This window comes from Mustela erminea, chromosome 15 (genome assembly GCF_009829155.1).
Source record: "Mustela erminea isolate mMusErm1 chromosome 15, mMusErm1.Pri, whole genome shotgun sequence".
Taxonomy (NCBI): Eukaryota; Metazoa; Chordata; class Mammalia; order Carnivora; family Mustelidae; genus Mustela; species Mustela erminea.
In genome coordinates this window covers 2,133,518-2,159,047 of record NC_045628.1, presented here as the reverse complement: position 1 = coordinate 2,159,047, position 25,530 = coordinate 2,133,518, and the positions used below count along the sequence as shown (strand labels likewise).

The 25,530-nt window shown below is 55.1% G+C and overlaps 1 protein-coding gene and 2 long non-coding RNA genes across 4 annotated transcripts; 2 read left to right on the top strand and 1 right to left on the bottom strand.

The window, feature by feature from the left end:
- The first annotated feature begins 12,471 nt into the window (after positions 1 to 12,471).
- On the top strand, positions 12,472 to 14,019 carry LOC116574183. The gene is made up of 3 exons (XR_004279143.1): positions 12,472 to 12,576; positions 13,142 to 13,261; positions 13,729 to 14,019. It is a non-coding gene; the product is annotated as an uncharacterized LOC116574183 (long non-coding RNA).
- A 5,368-nt stretch (positions 14,020 to 19,387) lies between these two features.
- LOC116574592 lies at positions 19,388 to 22,906 on the top strand. Of its 2 annotated transcripts, none has more exons than XR_004279386.1 (3): positions 19,388 to 19,946; positions 21,698 to 21,838; positions 22,612 to 22,906. It is a non-coding gene; the product is annotated as an uncharacterized LOC116574592 (long non-coding RNA). The 2 variants fall into 2 exon arrangements; XR_004279385.1 differs by having other exon boundaries at positions 21,664 to 21,838.
- Positions 22,907 to 24,026: 1,120 nt separating this feature from the next.
- On the bottom strand, positions 24,027 to 25,368 carry LOC116574365 (atherin-like). The gene has a single exon (XM_032315096.1). It carries the CDS (start codon positions 24,864 to 24,866, stop codon positions 24,252 to 24,254), a length of 615 nt encoding a protein of 204 aa, XP_032170987.1. The 5' UTR covers positions 24,867 to 25,368; the 3' UTR covers positions 24,027 to 24,251.
- Positions 25,369 to 25,530: the final 162 nt, after the last annotated feature.

Below are 25,530 nucleotides of genomic sequence, written 5' to 3'. Positions count from 1 at the left end.
TCCTCCCTCTCTGCCTGCCTCTCTGCCTACTTGTGATCTCTGTCTGTCAAATAAATAAATAAAATCTTAAAAAAATAAATTTCTGTTCAATTCTTCTTTAAAATTTTCTTCAACATCTTGCTGGTTCCCTCATTCTTATAGAATAATTGGTGTGTGCCCATTTTATACTCTGCAGGAGAGAGAATTGATTTTACTTTTAAAAATCGTCCTGTATAATAGGACACGGACAGCAAACATCACCTGTGCTTTGGGGGTTTCCAGTCCTGCAAGCCCATCGGGGAAAGCCTACGTCTTCTCAGAGAGCAGGCGGAGATGCCTTGGTCTAATGGACTAGAAGATTCTATTCTGTCACCTCGAAGCTGAGTTGAATGGCAGGAGGGACGGTTTACACCTATGCGTCTCCCTGGCATGGAGACCGGGGCAGAGCAGGCATTCGGTATGGACAGGACAGCTTTCTTCACAGGGCCGTGGGGCTTCGGCCCATGGTTGGGCGGTGAGATCCACGGCCATGTGGGAGGTCAGAGCACATGCGCTTGTTACGGGTCTCGGTGAAGGTCAGGCGGGAGGGGGACTCCGGCGGAGTCTTGTCAACAGCGCACTACTCCCCGCTTCTGGATGGTCTCAACTCCGGTTTCCCAGTTACTCAGAGGTGGGGAAACGGGGTCATTCTACTGGCACGATGTCAGGAAGAGATTTTTGAGTTAAAGACTCTGAACAAAATCCAACGAAAACCTCAAAAAAACACCAACCAAATTATCTTCAAGAATCTTGATTTTCAGTGTAGCTTCAGGATATAAGGGAACAATAATAAGTAACACTGTGTGTCAAGCAGTGCCTTGGAAAGGAACCCGGTTGGAAAATCAGATGACATCATTCTGGTGTTGGCCCTGACCTTGGGCAGCTTCAGGCGGGTCCCATGGAGTTTCGTGTGTTTACGGAGGTGGAGGGATGCCTGCCCCACCCTTCTTGTGGGTTATGTGATGATCAAGTGGGATAATGTGTGTATTTAAATACCTTAAATATTGTGGAGATAAACTCTACCCAAATGAGAATAGCAAAGGCGGAGTATTCAGGGAGCGCTCTGTCGGGGGGCGTCGCCATCATCACTGGCATTTGGGGGAGACTGAAGGCAGGCGGGAGAAGGGAGAGTCTACAGTGGACACGGGGACAGCTCTAGCGTGTCCTGATGGGGGCAGATGCTGGCCTGGGTCCACTGGAAGTAGTAACCAGGAGTGCTAACCCCCCGTAATTGGTTAGGGGGTCATATTCGGCTTTCTCTGGTGGGTCCTGAGTTGGAATCAGGGACACGAGTGAAGGACACTGTCAGTTATGGTGCAAGCCCTGGACACTGGCTGCCGGTTGCTCCAGAACTTATTGTTCACCCTCCTGGATGGTCGCTGGAGATGGCCATCTGGCGACAGCAGGTCTGACTCACCGTAGCCTGGCTTCCTGGGTTGTTTATTGTAGATGGGGGTGGTTTCCTGGGCAGGCTGCTGCAGGTTGTGGGGTAAAGTTCTATTTTTATATACGTTCTGGTTGTCATCCATTTGTATATTCTGTTTCTCTATGTGTTTGAAAGACATTAGATTCTGAATGTGACTGAACTGATTCATGAGACTGACATTCGGTATTTCTTAATAGAATATTACTAAAGAAAATCCCAAAATATTGCTTGAACTACGTGGCCATGTTCCCAGAAACTGCCTGGAGAAGGCAACAGCTGGAAGTATTTAAAGCCTTCCGTCTAATCCACTGCCCGGAAAGCTGAGTTGGGTCACCCGTGAAGTTCTCTGCCCCGCCCCTTGCTTGGAGCAGGTGGACAGGGGAGGGGAAGCAGCTGACAGGAATTGATATCCCCAAGGCATTCATTCCCTAAGTTTTATATCCAGAATCACAGAATTGGAAGGGCCTCAAAAAGTCACTTGTCCAGAGCACCTGGATGTTCAGTGGGTTAAAGCCTCTGCCTTCGGCTCAGGTCATGATCTCAGGGTCCTGGGATCGAGCCCCACGTCAGACTTTCTGCTCGGCAGGGAGTCTGCTTCCTCCTCTCTCTCTGCCTGCTTCTCTGCCTACTTGTGATTTCCATCTGTCAAATAAATAAATAAAATCTTAAAAAAAAAAAAGTCACTTGTCCAGCCCCTGCCTTGCAGGAGACTTAGTAAGTTGGTTCTGAAGAAGTTCAGCTGAGCCCAAGACACAAAAGTCTTCCATGGCAACTGATTTTGGGATTCAAGCTTCCAGAAAAGATGAGTGGAGTGCAGCCGTGAAAGAAGATAAGAAGCCATGCCTGGTGGAGCCAAAGGCTTCCGCTGACATGACGGCACTGAGAGCACACAGGGCTGTCTGGAGACATCACTACCTATCCAACAGGCTGGTGTCATCGGTGCTGAGGCAGCGAGCGGCCTCTTGCCAGAAGACATGTCCACTTTTCTGACTTGGCCAGCATCACAGTTGCATGTGTTCAAAAACCTCTCGGCTAAAAGATCTCCTGGCTATCTTCTGAGTCTCCACTTTCTTGGAAGTGGGCATTTCCAAATGCTTCCTAAATTTAAAAAAAAAATCTTAAACTTAAACATAAAATTGCAAGTAACGGTACATACAGCAAAGTATGTTTCCTGAACTGTTTAGAATAAGTCAAGGGCATGATACTGATCATCCCCAAATATTTCAGTATGTATTTTTGCAAACAATGGCGTCCTCCTAACCAACAATAAAATACCTACCAAAATCAAGAAAACAGTGTGGGTGCATTATACATTAACTATACATTAATGCAATTAAGATGTAATGTAAGACTACCATCATCTAATCTTTAGGTCCCTATAGCATTAACCCTTATCCCCAAATTTAGCAAGATGATGGGTAAAAATTAATGGAATCAAATATAGCTTTTCTGTAATAACCAATTGTGGGATGTGATAAAAAAATATTCTTCACGTTATAGCAAAAATTGTCCTATAAGAAGGAAATAACCATAACACATCAAACAGAAAATATGCAAAAGATGTATTGTTTCAGGAAAATGTAGCAAAGTTAGGTATTTCCTCTTAGCCGCCCCGAAATGGCTCTAAATGAATGCAAAACTGGAAGAACAAGAAACAGAAACGCAGAGTCTGTGGCATGAACGGGAAGACGCTTGCCACCCTGAGCCTTCAAGCAGGAGCGAGAGCTGCTGAACGCAGGGCACGTCCCAGGGAGCGTAGGGAGTTCGAGCAAGTGGGTAAAAAATAAAGGCGGATATTGCAGAACCACGTTGATGGTGTCATTCAGTTGACATGTTAAGAAAAACCCACCCAGAACGACACGACAATTTAACCACAATGTAAGTGTTTTCTGTGGGAACACAGGCGTGTGAATTAAGAGAAGGATCTGAAGAGACCACGTCAAGTTGATGCTCAGGGGAACGCTCGCTTTGTCTAGGATGCTACACAGTGTGCCTTAGAATTGCTTTAAAATGCACTTGTATTGCTAATATGATTAAATTTGATGAAAAGGTAAACAATATGTTACTGGATTCTTTCTTCTGATGTCACACCAAAGAGACCAGACCACGCCAAATAAATTCCTTTCCTCTCCTGCGTCTCCCGCTGACTTCGACTTGCAGAAATGTCAATGAAGGTGGCTGAAACTATAAAATAACTCGGAGAGAGACAGAAAATAACCCTCTTATTATTGGGGATGTGATGTCTCTAGCCACGTCCACGTGCAAAACAGTCCACAGCTCAGGTAAAGATGAGACGCAGGTTGGATGCAAAGGAACGCGGATAAAAGTGCGGAACGCGGTGTACTGGCGTGGGCTTCCTCGCGGCATGGCGGCCGGGTTCCCAGAGACCCAGGTTGGAACACAGGACGCTCTTACCGTGTCATCGTATCTCAGGGGCCCCACAGCATCTGCTCAGCTGCTCTGTTGGTGGAGACGGTCACAAACTCTGCCCAGAACGTAGGCGTGGAACCTGCTGTCTTGATTAAAGAGGGGTCAAGGTCACATAGCTTAAGGGGAAAAAAATGGGTGTGCTATGAGAGACATCGTTGTGGTCATCTTTGGAAATTGTAGCCAGGGACCCAGCTACATGCAAAAAGCATTTGAAACACTTGCAGACACCCATGCTTCATAGGGGACAGGAGACACTGGACCATCTACTGGGAAATGACTCACCAAACATGGGCATTTCAACAGACATTCAGCAGTTTGCTAGCTCAGTAGGCAGGATCGTCTAGGACGGTGTGTGTCTGTTCCATTAGAGGTTATTTATTTATTAATTTTTTCGAGAGAGCACAGGTGGTGGTGGGGGGGAACAGAGGGAGAGGGAGAGAGAGAACTCCAAGCAGGCTCCACACCCAGTGCAGAGTCCAGCACGGGGCTCGACCCCAGGACCTGAGATCATGACCTGAGCCGGAGCCAAGAGCCGGGCACCTGACCAACCGAGCCAGCTGCTCCTGGGGACTGTCCATGTTAGTGGTAAGGGCCTCGCAGCTGCTGTTAGTGTTTTAACATTAAATTAATTTTATAATTAATATTAATTTAATATTTTAATATCATACATTGATTGACTATAAATGGAACTGAAGGGTAAGTAGAACTTTCTTTTTCTTTTTCTTTTTCTTTCTCTTTTTTTTACTTTGGGCTGGAATGTGAGCTGACTCACCTCAGAACTGCTTCTCAGGCCCTGAAACAGGCCTGGAAAGAAGGGACAATCGCTGTCACTATTTCCGGAGTTCGGCTGCCGGCTGTGTGTGAAGGAAGGTGCGGCGCTGTTTCTGTTTCTTAAAGAAATTTGGTGCCATTCACTGAAATGGGAAATCATGTCAAAGAGCCGTTTGGCAGCTGTTAGATACCCCCTTGTGACCCAGCCTCATTCCCGGTAACCCCTTTCTCCCCTGCTTCGCAGTGACAGGAGGTCCGAGCCACACCCCAGATGGGTCGACATCTTTCTGGATTCTCCCGGCCAGGAAGGGGCCGGAAGGCGGGAGGAGGGGAGAGGGGCTTCTGGTTTCTGTCGGGGCCGCCTCAGGGAACAGGTGCGGCTCCAGCGTCCTGCCCCTGTCCCAGCCCCAACACCCCTTGGTGCTCCCGGGCTGCTGGGGCACCGCCTCCCTCTCCTGGGTCCCCTGGTGCTAGGGGCGGCGGTGGCTTCTTGCAATTCATCGTCTCCTTCTCTCTTCCGTCCTCCGTCACCTGTGAAACCAGTTCCCGGAACTGAAACTTGGTGCGGGTTCTGCTTGCCGGACGAGACCCACTGACTTGGCTAACAGGCCGTCCGTTAGAATGTAAGTTCCGCGGGATCCAAGATGTTCCGTTCTGCTCCCTTCTGTGCTGGAGAGCTGCGGATCCAAGAGCGTCTGCACAGCGAGGACAGTTGTGAGCTGTCCGCCCAGGACGGAAAGCAGAGGGAGGCTCTTTGGGAGGAGTCCGACATGAACCACGCTGTTTTACTTATCTGAGAGAGACAGGAAACTCGGAATGGAACAAAACCAAATAAAAGAAGCCATCAATTAGAGTTCTGTAAATTCTCCCCCTGGAGTTTACAAAGCGTGTAGGAACGTTGTGAGGTGGTTAAGGACGATGTGGTTGCGTTTCTGCAGTTGAGACCGTGGGCGACTGGGCTTCGCAGCCCAGACCGTCCTGAGCCGTCCATCTGTCCATCTCTGCCGAGAGGGCAGAGCCACCTAGAGAAGGTGCAGGAAGTACCAGGCTGTGTCGTTTAGAATCTGGGTTTGGTTCCCGAGGAGTCAGGGAAACACCACTTTCTAAACCGCACATCAGTTGCGGTTGTTGGTCTGTTGCCGAATTCTACGGCTCGTGATGACGGTGGAAACGCGCTCCGAGCGCACCGAGGCCTCCGGGCCAGACACTCTCAGGGGTCGGCTGCTCTGTTCGACTGGGGCTGTGTCACTGGTTCCCAGTGCTCTCCTCTCGGGGTTCAGGGTCGCAGGGTCGCTTCCCCGCCCCAGTGCCCTTGGTCGCCCCGCTGCTTCTCTCCGTGGTGCTTCCTTGCCGTGGGCGAGGCCTCTCAAGCCCACTCTGCCAGCTCCGTCCTTGCGTCGCCCTCCCAGCAGCGCCTTCCCACTCCGGGCCAGCGTGGGGTTTCTCTAAGTGAGAGTCGGCCAGAGGCCCGTGTGTTTGGAGCCCTCCTGCGTCCTGAGGTGCTGAGCCTGCACACGGCTGCGCTGGGTGTGCCCTTGTCCTGCATTTCCCTGACGACACCATCGGTTCTTGCTGCCGGCCTGTTGCTGCCGTCCCCTGGCACGCAAGCCCACGCAGCTGCTGGCCCAGGACTGGCTGGGATCAGCTGTTGATATGGTCTCTCTGGGAGCCCCGACACGTCCCCTACTGTTTCTAGGACAAGCCGCCCTGTGTTCTTGGTCAAGGGCTCCGTGGATATGTCCCTTTATGAAGCCGGACTGTGCTGGTGTGACTGGGAATGGTCTGCTGGCCCCATGTGCAGAGAAGCCGTGGTTCCAGCCAGACAGGTGGAGGCCTTCTTCCTTGTCTGGCCCCCAGGCCGCAGGGTTGACCGAGATTTCCCTCGCTCGGTCGACGCCGGGAGGACAGTGGCGGTCTGGGGCGCGTGGGGCGGGCCAGCATCCCCGGGCAGCGCCGCTGGGGCCGGACGTACGCTTTTCTTCCTGTGGTCGCAGGACAGAAAAACAAGCTGATCTAACCCCGTGGACGGCTGCCAGACCTCAACCCTAGCTTCAGAGGGAGAGGGGGCTAAACCCCCCCCCCCGTCAATACCGCTTCGAACTTTTGGGGTCTTCTTGGAGATGCGGCTTCTGGATCCATTGCTCCTGGTCTCCCCCCTCCCCCGCCCCAATGGCAACTACGGTCAAAAGGCAAAGTCCTATGCATGAAAAAGAAGCCGGTTTTGGCATCTGAAAACTCGCAGAAATCAGAACTCCACAACGAATCACTGAATAGACCAACGGATCTCAATCAATCACCTTGACCCTGGCTTAATTTTCAAAGAGGGTTTGATACAACTTTGGATCGCTCTGGTTTTGAATTCTGCGTGTCAGTTTTAGCCCCAGCATGAGCGCAGAGTGTTTGCACGAGCCCCGTGTGCCTGGGGAACCGCCGGCCGGGGAATCCGCTGAGCCTCGGGCCGTGCGCCCTCAGACTCCCGAGCGCCGCCTGCCCGGGATGCGTCTGAGCACCCGTGTGTCCTCACCGGGTCCCCGCACCGGGCGGGGCTGGCCCAGAAGTGGCCACCCTGTGACTAAGTGGTGACTTTCTGGCCATGAAGCCTCACTTCTCAAATGCCCGCTCTGTGAAGAGAAGCAGCAGTCAGGTCGCTAATCCCCGTGTAACTGCTGTCGCCATCCTGATTCACCGTCGCACGCTTGAAATAGGCTCGTTCGCCACGAACAGTTGCTGCTCTGGAGCGTGCCTGTTTGCCGAGGGACCAGTCCCTCAGTCACGGCGCTCTGCCCGGGATGCCAGGTGCTGGCCCCGTTGGAAAGGGTGGAGGGCTCCTCCCTCGAGGCCGTCCCAGCTGTGACCGGCGACGCGCGAAGGGGCCACCTGCCCGGCACGAAGCGGCAGAAATCCCAGCGCGCTGACGCGCCGAAGGCCCAGCTGTCCCTGGTCCCGGTCTGAACCAGTGACCTCAAAACCCACCCGACCGAGACAGCCTGTCACATGGCAGGTTTATTTTGGAACTCCGGCTCCCCTTACAGAGCCCTGCCCCGTCAGACGCCCTCGCTGCGGTCAGAGGGGCAGAAGCGCACCCATTGCCCAAGGACCCAGACTGTCTTCCTGGTCACCAAAGCCCTTGCGGGAGGGAGGGCTTCCCTGAGAGGATTAGCCCCAGCAGGCCCACCTGGCTCCCACGGCGGAGCTCAGCCTGAGCGGCAGCTGAGTGGGGACACGGGAGCGTCAAGGGGACTGTCTTTTGCCCCCCAGCTGCGCCCCAGTGGGGGTCCGCACTCAGCCCGGCTCCCCCACCCCGAAGGGACTTGGGAGGGGCCTCCCGGCTGGTCCTCTGTCATGCTCTCCTTGCTGGGGTCAGCCTGTGGCCGCAAACCGAGGACACCGGGGGCCGCCAGAAGCCAGATGAGGCAGGGAGGGTCCTTCTCCAGAGTCTTCGGGGGGAGGGAGGCCCTGTCAACACTTTGATTTCAGACTCCCGGCCCCAGAACCGCAAGGGGATACATTTCTGCTGTATTCAGCCCCCAGCGTGGCAGACAGAGCGAGAGCCAGAGACAGCGACCCCCGGAACCTACGGCCTCGCCCACCCCGTCCAGCCGATGGGGACGCCCGCGCACATCACGGGGCCCTCAGACCGCACCCGCTCCTCTCAGGGTGGCTCTGCGGAGGGTTCCGGGCTGGCGGGACACTCAGCTCCCGCGCCAGGGTCCTCATTTACCTGTCTGCCAGGCTTCTGCTCGCAGGACGAGGTCCAGCTTCGGGGGCATGAAACTGCCTTCCCTGTGAGGAGTGGGTCCGACTAGAGACCCAGGTTCTGTGCAAGTTACGACATCTGAGTCCAAACTATGTAACAGTTTGTAAATGTGCTCCTGGAGTGGATTTAGGGTTTTTTCCACCGTAAGAATCTAGATCCAGCACGATGTCATTGGTAAACTAGAGGTGGTTTATTCTGGTAGGAAAGAGAAAAAAGAAAGACTTGGGCAGAACCACTTTTTTTTTTCCAGGTAGTGTTTCCTGGTTCCCATCAAATCCCCCCTTGCCCTGAGCAGGTGGGAAGCGTGACGAACCCTGAAGTGGGCAGGAAGGGAAGGGGCTCTGCCATAAGGGAGGTGCCTGGGCAGAGAGACGAGCCGGTCGGCAGGAGACTCTCCACGGTCCAGAAATGAGCTTCGTGAAGTTTGAAAGATATAACCCCTAAGTTTTGTTAAGGTCGGGGCATTTTTATTTGATTGAAATGTTAATGGAAGATTCCACATGTGTTTACACCGCATCGCAAAACCACTCGTGTGGGTGTTTGCTCCGGTGATTACTGCGCTCGCCTTTGTTTACCCCTGTTCCTTCCACTCCCTCTCGAGAACCGAACCTGGAGTAGCCTCCCTCCTGGACTGTCCCTCTCTCCCGAGTAGCCTCTCCGGGGGATTAGCCCTCTCCTGGATCATTCTGCTGTACCTCCAGCTCCTAGCACAGTGCTGGCAGAATAGGAAGTGTACAGAAAACACCTGTTAAATTGAACTGAATAAACAAATCTAAATATCACTCATGTTTTTTAAAAAAACTATAATCAAATAGTGAGGAACTGATTAAGGGATGTGAAAGGGTCAGGAAAGATGCTACATTGTTCTATGGGGACATGAAAAATTAGACTCCATGAAGAACGAGATAGATTTAAGAGAGAATTTACTGCATGAATTATATCTAAAAGCAAACAACGGACTAGAGGGACAATGACCGATTCAAAAATGAGCGAAGGACACTGGCAGAGTATACGCAAAAAATATACAGAAAATAAACACCCAGTGAGCCCACTGAAAAAAACGTTTCTTACAAATAATCACATTCGTGAAATGAAAACATTTTGTCTCCCGCAGTGAACTTGGTAGGATCAGGTACTTACCCACACTTCCTGTTTGCAAGGGCGGGGTTTACTCGCCAGTGGGCGTATGCCTGAACAGACTCTGTTTGGAGAACAGCCTGGCAACACTCTAATGAAGACTTTGATCATAATTTCTATTTCTAAGAACTTATCCTAAGGCGTTTTCTTTGGTGTTTACATAGATTTATCTAGTATTATTTTAATATGATTCTTAAATTCGTAAAAAATTAAAAATAACCTGTATCTTCAACCATAAAACCTTCTTAAACTACATGATGGTGCATCCAGGAAATGGAACCCTGTGTAGCAATTTTAGAAAATCTGTATTTTAATCACTCCACGAATATATTTATTGATACCGGAACATAGTCATAATATATCGTAAATAATAAAAGGCAGACCACACATCTGTGTATATAGCAGAATCCTATTTTTATATTTAAAAATTCTGTGCATCTAAGCTAAGACAAAGACTCACAGTCTGTATCTTAAATATTAAAAGTGGTTCATGTTCGAGTAGATGGGGTTATGGGCTTTTCTGTATTTTTTTAACTTATAAACAGATCACAACTATAATTAGAAACGCAAGCTGTGGCAGTTTAATGGTGAATGAACTGCTCGTTAATGACGGCCGGCAAGCTCTCCTGCGGAGGAGCCCGCGCGCCCTCCCCAGCCGCGCACGGGAAGTGTGGCAGTCCGACGCCACCGCGCCTGATTCCACGCGGACAGCAGCGTGGCCCCCCCGACACCTTCCCCGCGCTCCTGGAACTCTGCAGAAGGCAGGCAACTAGCAGGTGATTTGGAGCTTTGCCGTTTTGAATAGTTCTTAACAAGGACGCTTTTCTTCGATCTAATAACTTTGTTAGATGAGCGGGTTAGGCCTGACTAGCCTAACTAGTCAGTTCTAGCTGCACCGTTTCCAGACCAGCTCACGTTCCGAGGTCGTGGGGATGGGGACTTCAGTTTCTGGGTTGGGGGGACACAATTCAGTCGCGACAAACAGTGCGGCTGTGAACCGTCCCTGAGAGAAACCCCGTCTGCCCTGCGGGTCGGTGCCTCCGAGCTGTCCTTGCACGGGCGACACTTGGTCACTAGGGGGTTGATTTCCGCACAACATTTCACAAAGCACTCGAACAGGCCGTTCCACCTTTTGACAAAACAGACCGGGCCTCTGAACGGGAAGGTACGGGGGGGCCTGACTCCCCAGATGCACTTACCCGAAGAGGGGGTCTGAGCAGGCAGGTCTCATCCCTGCCTGGGACCTGTGTGCACCTGCGCCTTCCTGTGACCCTTTAATTCAAGGTCACCAGCAAAGCGCTTTCTCTACCCATTTCTCTTCACCAGTCTGTTAACCCCTGACAATTGGCCCAGAGTGATTTCTTCTCTAGGTTAAACCCTCCCTATGTTCCTGGGAAGCACTGTTCACCTACTCCGTCATCGGGCACCTCCTGAGGTCTTGTTTGTGCAAGACGGCATGTGGACACTGGGTGGGACAGAGCTGATTGAATTGCAGACCCTGCTTTTAATTAATGTATAATTTCCTAACGGAAGTTACTTGAAAGACTGAATACAAAGGAGAATTACAGTAAATTGCATGGATGAGGTAGGAACCCTGTGTAACAAAAGCTTAGTCTTCGGATATCTACACATTAACCAGATTTCTAGTGTAATTCCATTGTAGTCATGGAACATACTCTTGGAAGAGCCGAATCTTTGGAGACTCATTGAGAATTGCTTTATGTTCTGGCATGTGGTCTATCTTGGAGGACATTCCGTATGTACTTTAAGTAAATGTGTGTTTTGCAGTAATTAGGTGTTAGGTTCTAGACCGATTAGATCGAGGTGGCGGAGAGTGCCGCTCAGCTCTTTCGTGTCCTCGCGGATTAGCTGTCTGATTGGTCCCCCAGTTACCGAGAGAGGGATGGTAAAATCTCCAATTACAAAACTGAATTCGTCTACTTGTCTTAATTCTGTCAATGTGTGTTTCCTGTATTTGGAACTAATACTCACACATTTTGCACCTTCGGTCAGGGACGTATTGGGACCAGGATGGGAGAAGGAGGAATGTCAGAGAATGAGTGTAGCAGGTGCAGATCTGCTTGTCAAATTATATACTTCGCTGTGGTGTATGTGCGTGAATTATACCCCAGTGAAACGGACCACGTATGTGCGTGTCTGAGTGAGTACAAGCCTGGCTTTGGGAACTAAAACAGACAGACAACTCTAAGACTTCCAGCTACTGTCATGAACGAAGTGAAAAGGTGTTTGATATGACTGAGCTATTCAAATAAGTACATAGAGACCGAAAAGGAAATCTTGCATTAAATACATGAGATGCCCCCACTCCCAGCCCAGAGTATGCTGTCCACTCCCCATCCCAGCTTTTCTGTTTCCTGGGCACCCAGTTCAAACCTCATCTCCTTTCCTACTTCTCCACGTCCGGCCAGCAGCTCAGGTTCTGGAAATGTTGTTCCCTGAAAGGCCACGCGGGGCGCTGCGGACTCTCTACCACCCCCCTTGGGTTCCAGATCCGAACTTCGCGCAAGTTCCCCTGGGACCTGAGGAGACCACGGGACCAAGAGGAGCCATGCCAGTTGCCGCTCTTGGAAGGAGCGGTGTGGTTCCCCCATCGATACGGAGAGAAATCCGGGAATACGTGTGGGGATGGCTGTGACGGGTGTGGGACAATGGTGGGAGGAATATAACACAGGATTGGGTTCAGTTTATGGATACAGACCCACTAAGTGGAGATTGCGTGTGTTTTAGTTTGAGAGGTCAGCAAGGGCTTGTGAGATGGGTTGGCTAAGATGGGGACCAAACAGTGGCCCACACCTAATGAAATCAAAATGCCAGAACAGGCTTGCTGTACTCCAGAACGTATCTAATAACTTAGGGACACGGGAGTGGTAGGGTGGATTTACTGTGTAAGACCTGCTCACCTTGCAGGGGTCCAGCAGGCTCCCCTTCCACCAGGACGGGCAGAAACCGATCTGTGGAGGAGCCCAGTCAGCGGGACAGCCCTGCGGTCATTCTTCCCTGACGGCAGGACCTCACGGTGGGAAATAAAATGCAGAGGGAGTAATTGATTCTGGGAGGCAAGGGACGCGTGGGGCCCCTCAACCACCGAAGGCAGGGCGGGTGTGCTCACCAGAACGCATAGCAGAGTCAATCAAAGCAGAAATCAGAGTAGTCTGACAGGCAGAGTCCCATGGAGGGGGTTGATCACAGCTTTCCCAGAGGTGAAACAGATGGGAAGCTGACTAAACCCCTCTTGGATGTGTATAAGCAGAAAGTTCTAGAGAGAGTGAACAGTTCTAGATTGAGCGCTTAGATCATGTGAACAGTTCTAGATTAAGTGAACAGATGGGAAGCCAACCAACCCTCCTTAATCTGCATGAGCAAAACAGTTCTAGATTGCATGAATAGTTCTAGATGGAGTGAACAGTTCTAGATCACGTGAACAAAACCCTATCCTGAATCATAAAAACAGAGTCATGGTCCCTCAATCACTTCCCAGAGTTGAGCCAGTCCACAAAACCCCTTGAGGAAAGGGACAGTGGGTCCCTTCCTGGTGCATGCTGAGAATGATACTGTTACGCTTTCTCCTGCTCTTCCCCTAGGGCCACTGTGCACGGGGGAAAAGACAGAGATGTATTGGGGATTCCTGGCTGTGGACTGACCCTGGTTCCAGGAGATCCCAGACCTCACTGCAGCCACCCACCAGAGAAAGGCTCATGCAGGTCGGTGGTCAATGGAGTTTCAGCTCAGCTCCCTCCTGTAATGGGTCCAGGGTGTCCCCAGCCCTGTCCTGTGGCTCTGTCCCTGGTCCCAGAGGCATAACTGCCACAAAGTCAGCCATTGTAGAGCCTGCCGCTGGGTGCGCCCTGCACACCACCAGGCACACGCCGGGGGTAGGAGGTAGTTCTGGTAGCTGTGACAGTTGTGACTAGGGTGAGCGTAGGGACCCGCTGCTGCTGAGTTTGGCTCGCAGCCGGACGTTCAGCTCTGAGCATCCGTCCTGCCTTCGGTTCCACGTTGTCTTGCTAATCTTGGTGCCTGCCAATGAGACACATGCAATGGGCACCCTTTGTGCCTCCATGGCCCAGGCGGTGGCGAGGCCACTCTGTCCTCAGGGCCCTGGCTGTAACAGCTGCCACCCCGGCTGCCACGGCTTTGGCTTACTTAATACCCTTTGTTCTTGCTTAAGGATTTGTCACCAAGTTCCAGTCCACCCCTGGTTAAGTCCGGTCACTGCAGAACATTTGGTGCTCTTCCTGCGCTATTACTGAGGAAGATTCTAAGGCTGTGACCTCACTTGGACTCCACGTTCCCTGCTTACCCCCGCCCCCCCCATCTTCGCGTGGGGTGTGACCTCGTATTCTCGGTCCCGTCTCTGTGACAGTGACTCACCCTGTCCTGAACTCCTCCTATGCTGGTTCAGGACTGAGACCGGGTCATTTTCTCAAGCACCATCTCCTCGCCTTGAAAGGAATAAACTAGTTCTAAACTGAAAGTTTACTAGTTTATTTAATATTTCTTGTTCCATAAAATGGAAGCCATCACATTTTATCTCCTGCTTTATCATAGGCTCGCTTTCCAAATCCTCTGTGAATAGTAACGTAACTTTGTCAGAAGTCCAACACGAAGTTAATGTTTGGGGGTAAGATCTCCAAGATGCTCTCGAGCTTGCGTCAAAGCCAGAGAGCATAGGAAGGGCCAACTCTTGCTTTAGGGTAAACTGAGAACTGGAGAAGTAGTAACTTGTCTAAGATTACGTAAGACGTGATGTAAGACCATTAATTGTTGAGGTATTCAGCTGACATAGGAAATAAAGGTAGATACAATGTGAGCGAAGCAAGTTCTGCGTGGCCTCAGGACACTCCGGCTCTTGGCTCAGTGCCTGGTGCATAGTAGGTGCTAGCTTGGGTCATGGTTTTGGGGTCCTGGGAGTCCCCGATTGGGCTCCTCGCTCAGCGGGGAGCCTGCTTCTCCCTCTGCCTCTCCCTGGCTTGTGTTGTCTCTCTCTCAATCTCTCAAATAAATAAAAAAATTTGTTAGATTGCTACCCAATACATAGACAGAGGTAACTGCCGTGGCCACGTTCGCTCATGGAAGTGTTGACTCCATAAAAGAGAAGACCGTATGTCGTCCACAAGAAAATGCCAATTCATTGTCATAACTTGGTTATATAAATAGAAACACGAACTGAGAAAATGCAAAGTATAGCAGGATGAATCTGGAGGTCTCCGTGTATATCTTCCCTACTCTGCTATTTATGATATGGGCTTTTAAAAAGTCTTTAGCTTTATCTCTTTGCTGGGAATAGAATTTAAGCCTCAAAATACAGATGAGGGAGGGGGACTCTGAACTCATTTTCCATACAAGATCCCCTAGAGATCGGAGGGGCGGACAAGGCTCAGGGCCGTGAGTGTGCACGTGTGCACATGTGCAATGAGGGTGCTGGGGTGTGTGCGTGATACGTGAGTGTGCACGTGTGCACGTGTGCAGTGAGGGTGCTGGGGTGTGTGCGTGATATGTGAGTGTGCACGTGTGCTGTGAGGGTGCTGGGGTGTGTGTGTGATACGTGAGTGTGCACGTGTGCTGTGAGGGTGCTGGGGTGTGTGCGTGATACGTGAGTGTGCACGTGTGCACGTGTGCAGTGAGGGTGCTGGGGTGTGTGCGTGATATGTGAGTGTGCACGTGTGCAATGAGGGTGCTAGGGTGTGTGCGTGATATGTGAGTGTGCACGTGTGCTGTGAGGGTGCTGGGGTGTGTGCGTGATACGTGAGTGTGCACGTGTGCACGTGTGTAGGGAGGGTGCTGGGGTGTGTGCGTGATACGTGTGTGCGCACGTGTGTGGAGTGGGGTGCCGGGCTACACTGAAGCATGTGTGTGCGCATGTGAGCCTTCATGATGAGCGACGTGTGCACATGCATCTGTAGTGGGGCTGTGGGCACATGCGAGTACGTGCTGGGGTGGGGCGGTGGGTGTGTGAGCACACGAGTGTGTACATGTGTGTAGAGAGGCGGAGCTCCTGGGAAACATGACAGGATGCCGGGGGGAGGGCCCAGAGCTGGGCAGGGAGGGGGCGGGACGGGCGCCCCAGCTCTCCCGTTCTAAGCGCGCGGCTGGCCCACCTGTGCGAGGCGGGCTCCGGCACCTGCTTCCAGAGCTGGGTGAGACTTTCCGTGCGCCCGGGCGCCCTCTGGTGTTTCGCTTTCCTTCCACGCCTGGAGCTCACCCCCTTAGAAAAGGCCGGCGCTCCGGAGGTGCCGCCTGGGGGGTCCTCTCTTCCACCGCTGCCTCCTGCGGACGGAAGTCACACGGGCAGCGGGAGCTGTTTCCACCTCCCGACCTGGGGTCGCCACAGGCCATTCACTAGCCGGTCCTGCTCCGCCACGTGGGTCATGCGTCAGGCCCAGTTTTTGTCCTCTGAAGTGAGGGTGGCCTGAGCCCCCACCGCTCAGTTCTAGAAACGTCTGACTTTCCTCCTCAGGGTTTCCACTCCTGTGCTGAGCCCCAAGCCAGCCTCCTCAAGAGAACCACACACAGCCAGCAGCTGCCGGAAAGCCTGGTCCCCCAGGGCCCTGGGCCTTGTCCTGTCCGCTCTGGCCACGGACAAGGTCAGTGGAGCTGGGCCCCGGGTCAGAGAGGTGGGAGAGAGGGCGCTCTCTCCCCATGGCACCTTGGTTTCTGAGGCCCAGGCTCCCGGGGCGCAGGGTCTCCTCACAGGTCTGTGTGGTTCCTGTGCTCACACGCATGCACGCACATCCTTGCACACGCACGCACACACAGGCACGCACTCACATAGGCATGCACACACAGAGACACACTCTCACACACACATTCACACCTGCACACCTAAGGTACACACAGGCATGTGCTCTCACACACACACACACACACACATGCACACGTGCACACACACAGGCACCAGCATTTCCCCCGGCTCGTGCCCATGATGGCAGGATGAAGGAAAAGCCAGAACCCAGGTGCCAGGAGAACATCAGACCTGCCTCAGGGCCTTCTGAGAAGCCACGGAGCAGGAGAGCCTGTCTCCGTTCCCGAGCTGGTCCCAAGGGGCCCGTGGGGTCAGAGCTGCGCAGCCCCCGGCCAACTTGCTTTGTGCTGAGCATTATGGACGCGGTGGCAGATCCAGATAAAGGGGCCTGCGGTCTTGGGCTCTGTTCGCGCTGTCCCCTCCCGGGGGCTCCCGTCATGCTCCCCAGGGGGACACAGCAGAGTTTGCTCCCTGAGCTCCTGGAGGGTAACCGAGAGCAAGGGGCAGAGATGCCCGGACACAGAGCTGGGGTGCAGCGGCTCTGCCCACGCACCCGATGCGGTCCTGACAGCTCCGTGGTCTTTCTACCCCACTTGACAGCCGTTCACAGGGCCGGGAGCAAGCGGGGGCAGAGGGCCTGGCCTCCACCCTGCACTAACAGCGGTCGGCGACAGGGGGCGCCCCCGACACCCGCAGAACCGGACCGCGGACGGCACCTGCTCTGAGCTCCTCGGCTCTCACCAGATTTAGACACTTCATTAATTTCGCTTTTCTTTAGCCTCAAAATGAATTTCCCTGAATGTCTACAGATAGAACTTAAAGGGTATATACATGTATTTAAAGATTTAATTTTTATTGACTCGAGAGCGCACACGAGGGAGGAGGAGGAGGGATCCTCAAGCAGGCTCCCCGTGGGGCGCAGCAGCTGCCGGGCGCCGGGCCCGTCCCACCGCCCGGATCGTGACCTGAGCCCAGCCCAGGAGCTGGACGACTGGCGGACGGAGCCCCCGGCGCCCCGACGACGGTGCATTTGTAAGTCAACTTTCACCCTGAAGCGTAGCCCGAGTTCACGTCTTACACGTGCAGCTGGAAGACGTCACAGGGAGGCACGTCTGTGGGCACCGTCCGGGGCCAGATCTAGAATGTTCCCGGGAGACGCCCTCGCCCCCTTCCAGAGTCAGTGGCCCTTAGCCTGTTTGGTCATCGAAAACATCGTAACTGTCTGTCACTCAGTTACACGCTGGGTCTGGGTTGTCGGCTGGCGGGACGCGCCTGAGGCCTCCGTGCTCTGCGGTGCAGCGTCGCACGGGCGGGTGTCACCGCCCTCGAGGGTGAAGGCGCAGCGCGCTCGCTGGGTCACCCAGGCAGGCAGGGCAGGGCGTCACGGGCGGGGCAGTTCTGCGTGTCCTCACGCGAGCTCCGAGCGCTTCTGACGTGTTCAGAAGCAGGAGGCTGGGCCGCAGGATGCACAGTGTCAGACGTCAGAAACACTGCCGAACAGGGTTCTGGAAAGTCGTAGCAGTTTACACTCGGCTGATCGAAGAGCGGCGTTTCCACTGCTCTACAGCCTCCCTTTATGGGATCTAATGTCATACACTTATTCCTCCTCGTGGGAAATTATTGTGCGACTTGGGATACAGGTTTTCAAGGGTTCTGCCCAACAGCATGACGTTAGCTGGATGGCTGGGAAGAGGCATGAAGGTCGAAAGCCGTGAGCATTAGCAGCGCTCAGATACGGAGGTAGCACGCAGGCTGATGGAAATCTCCAGATGTTTCTCGGGCGAGCGAGTCTCCTTGTGATGGATGGAGGGCACCAGGGATGGAGCTCTTGATTCTTGCACATATTAAGGCTACAGGAGTTCAGACTGCCGCAGTGACCCATCTCCAAGCCCTAACTGAGCGTCCGTGTGGGGAACACAGAGGCAGTCGGACTTCCCACGGCAGAAGCAGCTCCTCCTAGAATGTTCCAGCCACGCCTGACCGGCCCGAGGCGACCTGCCGTGACCCACTGCATCACCTTTTCCGTGCTGCTTGGAGACAAAGACAGACATGATAAAGGCGGGGAAGGGGAGAGCCCTGAGACTCACAGCGTGGAAGCAGGACTGGCTTTGCCTCTTCTTCAGACCTTTGTGCTGTGGGCGTGGACATGGAACACTGTGTGTCGTGCTCGAGCCCCATGTACGCCATGAGCCCTGATGAGTTAGAGATCCTTCCAGAGTGATCAGAACACAAAATTCACTCTTCTCTAACGCTCGTTAATTCACGCTCCTTCTCTGGACCTCAGGAGACTGTTTCTTCCACAGAGCACCTTTCTTTGGGAATTCTGGGTGTTCTCGGGAAATACACCTGCCCAGGCCTCTGAATGGACACGGCTGCACCTGCCCTACCCTTCCGGAACTTGGAATGGGGTGGGTCAACCCAGCCGTACTTGTGACTCCCTGGGGGCCTGAGGCTGGTTTCTAGGAGAAGCCGTGCTCTCAGAGGCCCTCTCCCCACGACCACCCTGTCTTGTGGCCACAGCCACGTTTGCAGAATTCCCAGCTCGGACGTGAAGGGGTGAACCATGGCCATGGCACTGAGCTGCCGGCTCCACAGAGACCCAATCTGTTAAGGGCACATTCTACCCAATGAGCTGACTAGTCACCCAGAAGTGACCGTCTTACCTTCCTGTGCTAAGAATTCTCGTGCAGGGGTGCCTGTGGGGCTCGGTCAGCTAAGCGTCTGCCGTCGGCTCGGGTTGTGATTCCAGAATCCTGGGATCGAGTCCCGGGTTGGGAATCCCTTCAGCAGGGAGTCTGCTTCTCTCTCTGCCTCTACCTCTCTCCCCAGCTTGGACTCTTGTCTCTCAAATAAATAAGTAAAATCTTTACAAAAGAAAAAAAAAAAGGATGAATTTGAAATCCTATTCTGGGTTTTAGACAGTTGGGTTACTAATGAAATACTTAGTAAGCATCTCTGTCGAACATCTCAACTCTGGTATAGCCTGTCCCCAGCTCCACAGCTTCCCCCGCCCCATTCGCTCGTTCAGAACTTGGGGCCATTGTGAGGCATAAACTGGAAGCGTGTTGCCCGCCGCCCCCTCCTCCCCCGGCGGGCTGCCATCCCCAGGGCCTCCTCCCCAAGATCCAGCCCGCTGTCCGGAAGCACAGCCCGTGGGGGGCAAGTGAAGGGAGGGTGGTGGCCCGGGAGGGCGTGCAGTCCCCATGTTCCTGGCTGTGGAACCCCACCAGCCCTCGTGGCTGCCAGCCCATGCGAGCTAAGGCAGAGCGAGGCAGCGGTCCTGGGGTTCGCGGCCAGCCCTGTGTGGCGGGGTCTGCCGGGGAAGGTGGCTAAGGGTGGCCGTCTACCCTGTGGCCCCGCTGGCCCTGCCCTGGCAGGGGTCTGTGCACCCACTCCATCCCTGACCCAGGGGCCACTTCTCGCCCCTGGGCTTCACACTCTGGCCATCGACTCCCCGTGTGCGAGAACATTCTTGTTGCAGAAAGGTGCCTCCCGTGTATCAATAAGCCGCTCTAGAAAGGCTCTGTCTTCTGTCTCTCCGCGGGCTGCTCAGAACAGACCTGTCCATGCCTGCTTTGCGGGCGTCAGGAAGTGCATCGGAGGAGATCTAGGGCAGAAGGTGAAGCTTTTCTCGTCCTTTCCAGGTATTAACAGAGAACCCCCCTCGGGGTATGGAAGGGTCCCAGGGCCTTCTCGTCCACAGCCGGTTTCCACGCCTCCCGTGCCCAGCCCAGGCGCCGCCTCACCCAGGACTCGGGAGGCTGTTGGGTGCCCTGTTGGTTCCCACCTGGATCTTCTCGTGACCCCAGTTCCCGCCGCAGAGAGACGGGAGGCACCGGTGGGGGCAGGGTCGGCGTCTTGGCCATGGGCAGCGCTCAGGGCATCCTTCCCAGTCACCCCAGGGGCTGCCCGCCACAGCACCCTGCAGCGCATCGAGCCTCCCTCCCGAGGCCTCGGCCCACCCTGAGCATCGGGATTGGCTGTCATAACCCCATCCACAGGCCTGCCGTCCAGGTGGGCCTGGTGAGTGTGTCTGAGTCTGGATTCCGGGTCCTCGCCGGGCTCTGGGGAGCCACGGACGCTCCCGGTCCCGCCACACGCCAGGTGCCAGCTGTTCCCACGGCCGCCGGAGGCCGCTCAGGAGCCCCTCTGTGTACCCCAGTAGCTCTGGAGGCCGCGGGAGGCCTGAGGGCGTCCCCCTGAGCTCCCTCTTGCTTGGGGAGACTGAGGCACACGCAGTCCCTCTGTGTGTTGTGGGAAGAGAAAGCCCCTCACCACCCCTCCAGACAAGCCCCCACCCCCGCAGATTCTTGGACTGGAGGTGGGTGATGGGGAGGCCCTGGCAGATCCTTTGTTTTGGGGTGTCCCTAGTGCCCTCGTTTGCAGTGTGGGCTCCCCGAGCTCTAGCGGCACAGCCGGAGGCAGGCAGAGTGTCTGCGGCAGCCCCTCTGGGGCAGACGGTGGGGGGGGGGCTGCTTCCCGGGCTGTTCACTGAAGGCAGCGCTCGGCTTCCCCAGTGCTGAGGTTCCCCTCGACTCCCACAGACGCTCTCTCAGACTCGTCCCGCACCTGTGTGTTCTACCAGCCCCTGCCCCCAGATCTTTGGGGGACACGGACACCCGGAGAGGCGAGCACACCCCAAACATTGCCGCTTGCAGCCCGTTTCGGAAGGGCGCGCTTATGAAGATGGTTTTCCTCAACTCGGGGCCTGGGCCAGGCGTCCACTCGTTCCTGGCGTGTCCCCTGGAGGCACAGGGTGCCCCACAGGGACCCTAAAGAAAGGCCCAAGTGTCGTGCGCTCCCAGGCGTGAAGGGTGGGGCTGACGGCCCTCCTCTTCCCTGAGGGCCTCTTGCTCCGCCCTCGCTCCAGACACGATGGAAACGCCCGTCTGGGGTCCCTCGGCGAGCCCCTTGCCGACCAAAGCATGGGGTGCGGGGCAGGCAGACACCCCGTGAGCAGAAGTCTGTGTCAGGTTGGAGTGGCGTTCCAGCAGTGCTGGTCCCCGGGGAGCCAAGGGCCCTGCACACTCCAATATCACACCTGGGGCGGGGGGCTCGAGGCGGGCCCTCTGCTCCCTCGGTGCCGGGATGCGGGCCAGGGGATCAGCGTCATTCGCGGTGTCCCCGAGGGCTGCACCGAGCGTTTCTCGGACGAGGGCGCTCTCCCCTGACCAGCCCTGATGCAGGCTCTGATTCCTCTTTCTCATCAGTCCCCGAGCTCGGGCTCTGCCCTTGGCCTGTTTTGTCCAGTTTTAAGAAGCATCCTGTGGGGTCAGCTTAGGGAAAGTCCCCAGCCTTGATATGGGATTGAATCCCTTGTCCCTCACTCCCATATCATGTCTTGGGGGGGTCCACTGGCAGAAGAGCCCCCCGTGGCCCTCATGCCTCCTTCTAGGGTCTCTGAGCCCACCGACCGCACCTGCTTGGTATGACTCCGCACCCACCCTTGCCGCACTTGGAGTTGGCTGTGATCTCTGGCCCCTCTGCAACCTTCCCAGTGGTTCCCTGAATGCTGTCTTCCCTCTGTAACAAGCGTGTGAGTAACTTTGTTGTTTAACACCGTTTCTGCTCGCCTGGTTCTTCCTGTGGCTTAATGACTTTCTAGTGGGCTGATTCCCCACGCCCCATGCTTGCCTCCTAACGCGACTCGGGCTTTCCTCTGCTCCTCTGTCCGCTCTCGCTGGCTCCGAGGGGCTGATCCTCTCCAGGCTCCCGTGCCAGCCACGGTCCCAACAGGAGAGCAGGAGTCGCGCTGGCTGTTGGAACTGGTGCAGTTTAGTCCAGAGAACCATTGCTGAAAATGAGATATCCGGGGCCCACCGAGGCAGAGGGTGCTGAGGTTTCAGGGCAATCCTGTGGGGGGCTCTGCTGCCAGGTTTGGGAGAAACAAGGGAGAGGTTGGGCTCTGAGAATAGAAGTGCGGGAAAGCCTTGCTGAACGTGACCCTTACTGCCACAGGGAGGGGGCACCAAGCCACTGGCCTCTCAGGGGCTCTGACGACACTGCCTCGGACCCAGAGCTCAGCCCTCTGGACCCTGCGGATGGCTGCGGAGGGCTTGCTTTGGGAGTGTGGGGGCAGGCAGAAGGCAGAGCCAGCAGCCTGTGCCGGGTGGAGGGGTGTTGGGGACAGCGGCCGCCCCCCTCCCGCCTCCGGGGCTCCGCGTGTGCATGCCCTCCGCGGGAGGCAGCGGGGGGGGGCAGCAGGCGCGGGAGAGCTGAGGTGCACAGGGCCCGTGGCCCCGCAGGCCGAGTGGGCGGGAGCGGAAGCAGGGACGCCGGCGGCGACAGGACAGGTGTGCTCCGTTGCAGGATCAGTGCCGCTCAGCCCTGCGGGTCCAGGCGGTCCTCTCCCAGCCTGGGAAGCAACTGTGCGGTCTTCCCGCCTCGGAAGCGTGCAGATCCGGGAGCAGACTCCTCGCCGTTCTCGGCGCTGTCCCTGCCGCCCCCCCCTGCCCTTCTGCAGGTGCGTGGGGACGGCCGTCGTCTACGCGGCTCTGGCTTTATGTTATCTCTGCGTGTTTCGTACACGTGTGCCCGCTCGCTGAGGCCATGGTCATCTACAAAGTTGCCTCACTCGCTCACCGAACAGGGAGTGAGACCCCCATTTCCCACAGTAATAAATGCGGTTGCTGCGGCAGCACGTGTGCACGTTACTTTTTTTCATTCGATGCACCTCCTTACCCGCACCCCTTGCATCTGGATCACCTCTGGTCTGCACGTGCTCGGTTCCCGCTAGCTGGTTTCACGGGCAACCCCTGAGCCGACCCTCGGTCTCTTCCCGCCTTGTTCACCCTCGCCACGGGCTGCTTTCCTACGGGCTCCTTAGCCCAGCCCTTATTTCCTTAAGTCTTTTTTTCTAAAGGTTTTATCTGTTCCTTTGACAGAGAGAGACACAGCGAGAGAGGGAACACAGCAGGGGGAGGGGGACAGGGAGAAGCAGGCTTCCCGCTGAGCAGGGAGCCCGACGTGGGGCTTGATCCCAGCACCCAGATATCATAACCCGAGCCGAAGGCAGATGCTTAATGACTGAGCCCCTCAGGCGCCCCATCCTTAACTCTCCTCTGAACGCACATTTTACTTTATTGCCTACGTGTCTAATCCTACTCCTTGAGACCAGAGAACCCCTCGGCCGGAAATTGTTCTGCGGGGAGTGAGGCTTCTTGTCCCTCACAAATGGGCTCACGGTCCAGGCAGGATCGTGAAGAAATTTAGTGCTTGGACAAGCCCACATGGCCTTGTTGCCTAAGACATCTCTGTTTTCGGTAAAGTGTGGCTTCTAAAGATTGGGTTCCATAATTCATCCGATGGTCTGGTTTTCTGGAGTAAATCAAAAGAACAGGAAATGAGGCGATGAAAACGGTATCCTTTTACATCCAAATGGATGAAGCTGTTTATAAAACAAACACAATAAAATCATTTAAGATGGATCTTGCTGCCCCAGTGTAAGATACGCAGCAACTAATTACAGCAGCGACTTACTTGCTGGTGTCCCTGTTCTTTTTCAAGAAGTACTTCTCCAACAGAAAACATTTTTATGTTTTGCAGAGAGTATAGGTAAAAAAATACAGCGCGCATTTTTTTAAAAAGATTTTATTTATTTGACAGAGAGCGAGAGAGCACGAGCGGGGGAGGGGCAGGGAGAGGGAGAAGCCGGGTCCCCGCTCAGCAGAGAGCCCGATGCGGGGCTTGAGCCCAGGACCCTAAGACCATGACCTGAACTGAAGGCAGACACCTCACCGACTGAGCCCCCAGGTGCCCCTAAACACAGATTTGTAAAACATTTTGTTTCCCAGAATCCCTATTATGCCTTATTATGACTTCCACAACCCCAAATCACTGAAACAGTTTACTCTCCAAATGCTGATTGCTGTTTTTATAGCAGCTCTACTTGGCCGCAAGACACATCGGGTGGTGTCTTCTGCTCACACTTGCCCTTGAGCCGGCAGGTCTCACTCCGCCGCCGCTGGGGACGTGCTCTGGGGAGTCTGAGAGCCCTCTGGACCCCCGGCCTCCCGGGAGAGCTCGCTCAGCTTCTCTGGGTTCTCAAAGGGCTTCTTAACCCCATGCTGATGGAGCCGGTGTGAAAGCCTGTGTGGAGCCTCGGGGTCAGGCCCGCGCTGGAAGTCAGAAGGGTGCGGGAGTCCTTGCCCGGCAGCCCCCGTGAGGCCAGGCGGGCCAGCGGGGCCCAGCAGCTGTCGCCGAGCTCCATAGCAAGCATGCTTGCCTCCTGGTTTGGAGGTGTGTTTCCGGAGGGCTGCGTGCAGGGACGGCCGGGGTGAGGACCCAGCTGATGGGGACCCCAAGAGAAGACAGGCTGGGGGCTGGGGCTGGGGGTGAGCAGGGATTGGAGGAGGCTGAGAATTTGCCGGGGGGGGGGGTGCCGTGGAGAGGACGAGCAGACAGGGCAGGCGGTGGGAGGCCGTCGGAGGCCGGGGCAGGACTGCGCTGCGATGGGCAGGCTGAGCTCGCGCGTTCCGGAAGGAAGGGGCTGTGGGGCGAAGGCTCTGAGCCGCTGGGACGGGAGACAGGAGGGTGCCGAGGCCCGGGTCTCTCTGGGTCCCCATCCACCTCTCCCAGAGCCGTAAATCGTGGAACGGCCATTGTCACCACCGCAACGCCACTTCCTGTCAAGGAGGGTACTTTTCCTCTCCAAGTGCACTTTCCTCCTTAACATCATAAGCACAAAACAAAAACACACTCATGTTTAAATTGCGACGGGAGAGAAGACGTCCTGCAGTGGAAAGAAAGCGGTGACGGCCGCACTGGCCCCGAGCAGAGGCGGGGAGACCTGCGGCCCAGCGGCCGAGCGCGGGGTCGGAGTCCGGAGAACAGGACGGGAAGGAAGCAGCAGGAAGAATTGGCAGGAGACGAGCAGGGGCTCCAGGACAGTAAGAAGAGACGGACAAGAATTAAACCCAAGACGTCGAAGACTCCCTCCACCAGAGAGACGGGAGCCCGAGTCTGAGGAGGCTCAGGGAGTCCCAGGCAAGGGTGAGGATACAGCTGTGAGCAGGCACACGCACGTGCACACACACGCGTGCACACAGCCGGCGCGCACGTGCACACACACGCGTGCGCACACAGCCGGCGTGCACGTGCACACACACACGTGCGCACACAGCCAGCGCGCACATGCACACACACGCGTGCGCACACAGTTAGCGCGCACGTGCACACACACGCGTGCACACAGCCAGCGCGCACTGCACACACACGCGCGCACACACA

Excerpts from the sequence above, each read along its gene's own strand:
- LOC116574365 (XM_032315096.1), bottom strand. The coding sequence starts at position 24,866 with ATGGGGACCCAGAGAGACCCGGGCCTCGGCACCCTCCTGTCTCCCGTC.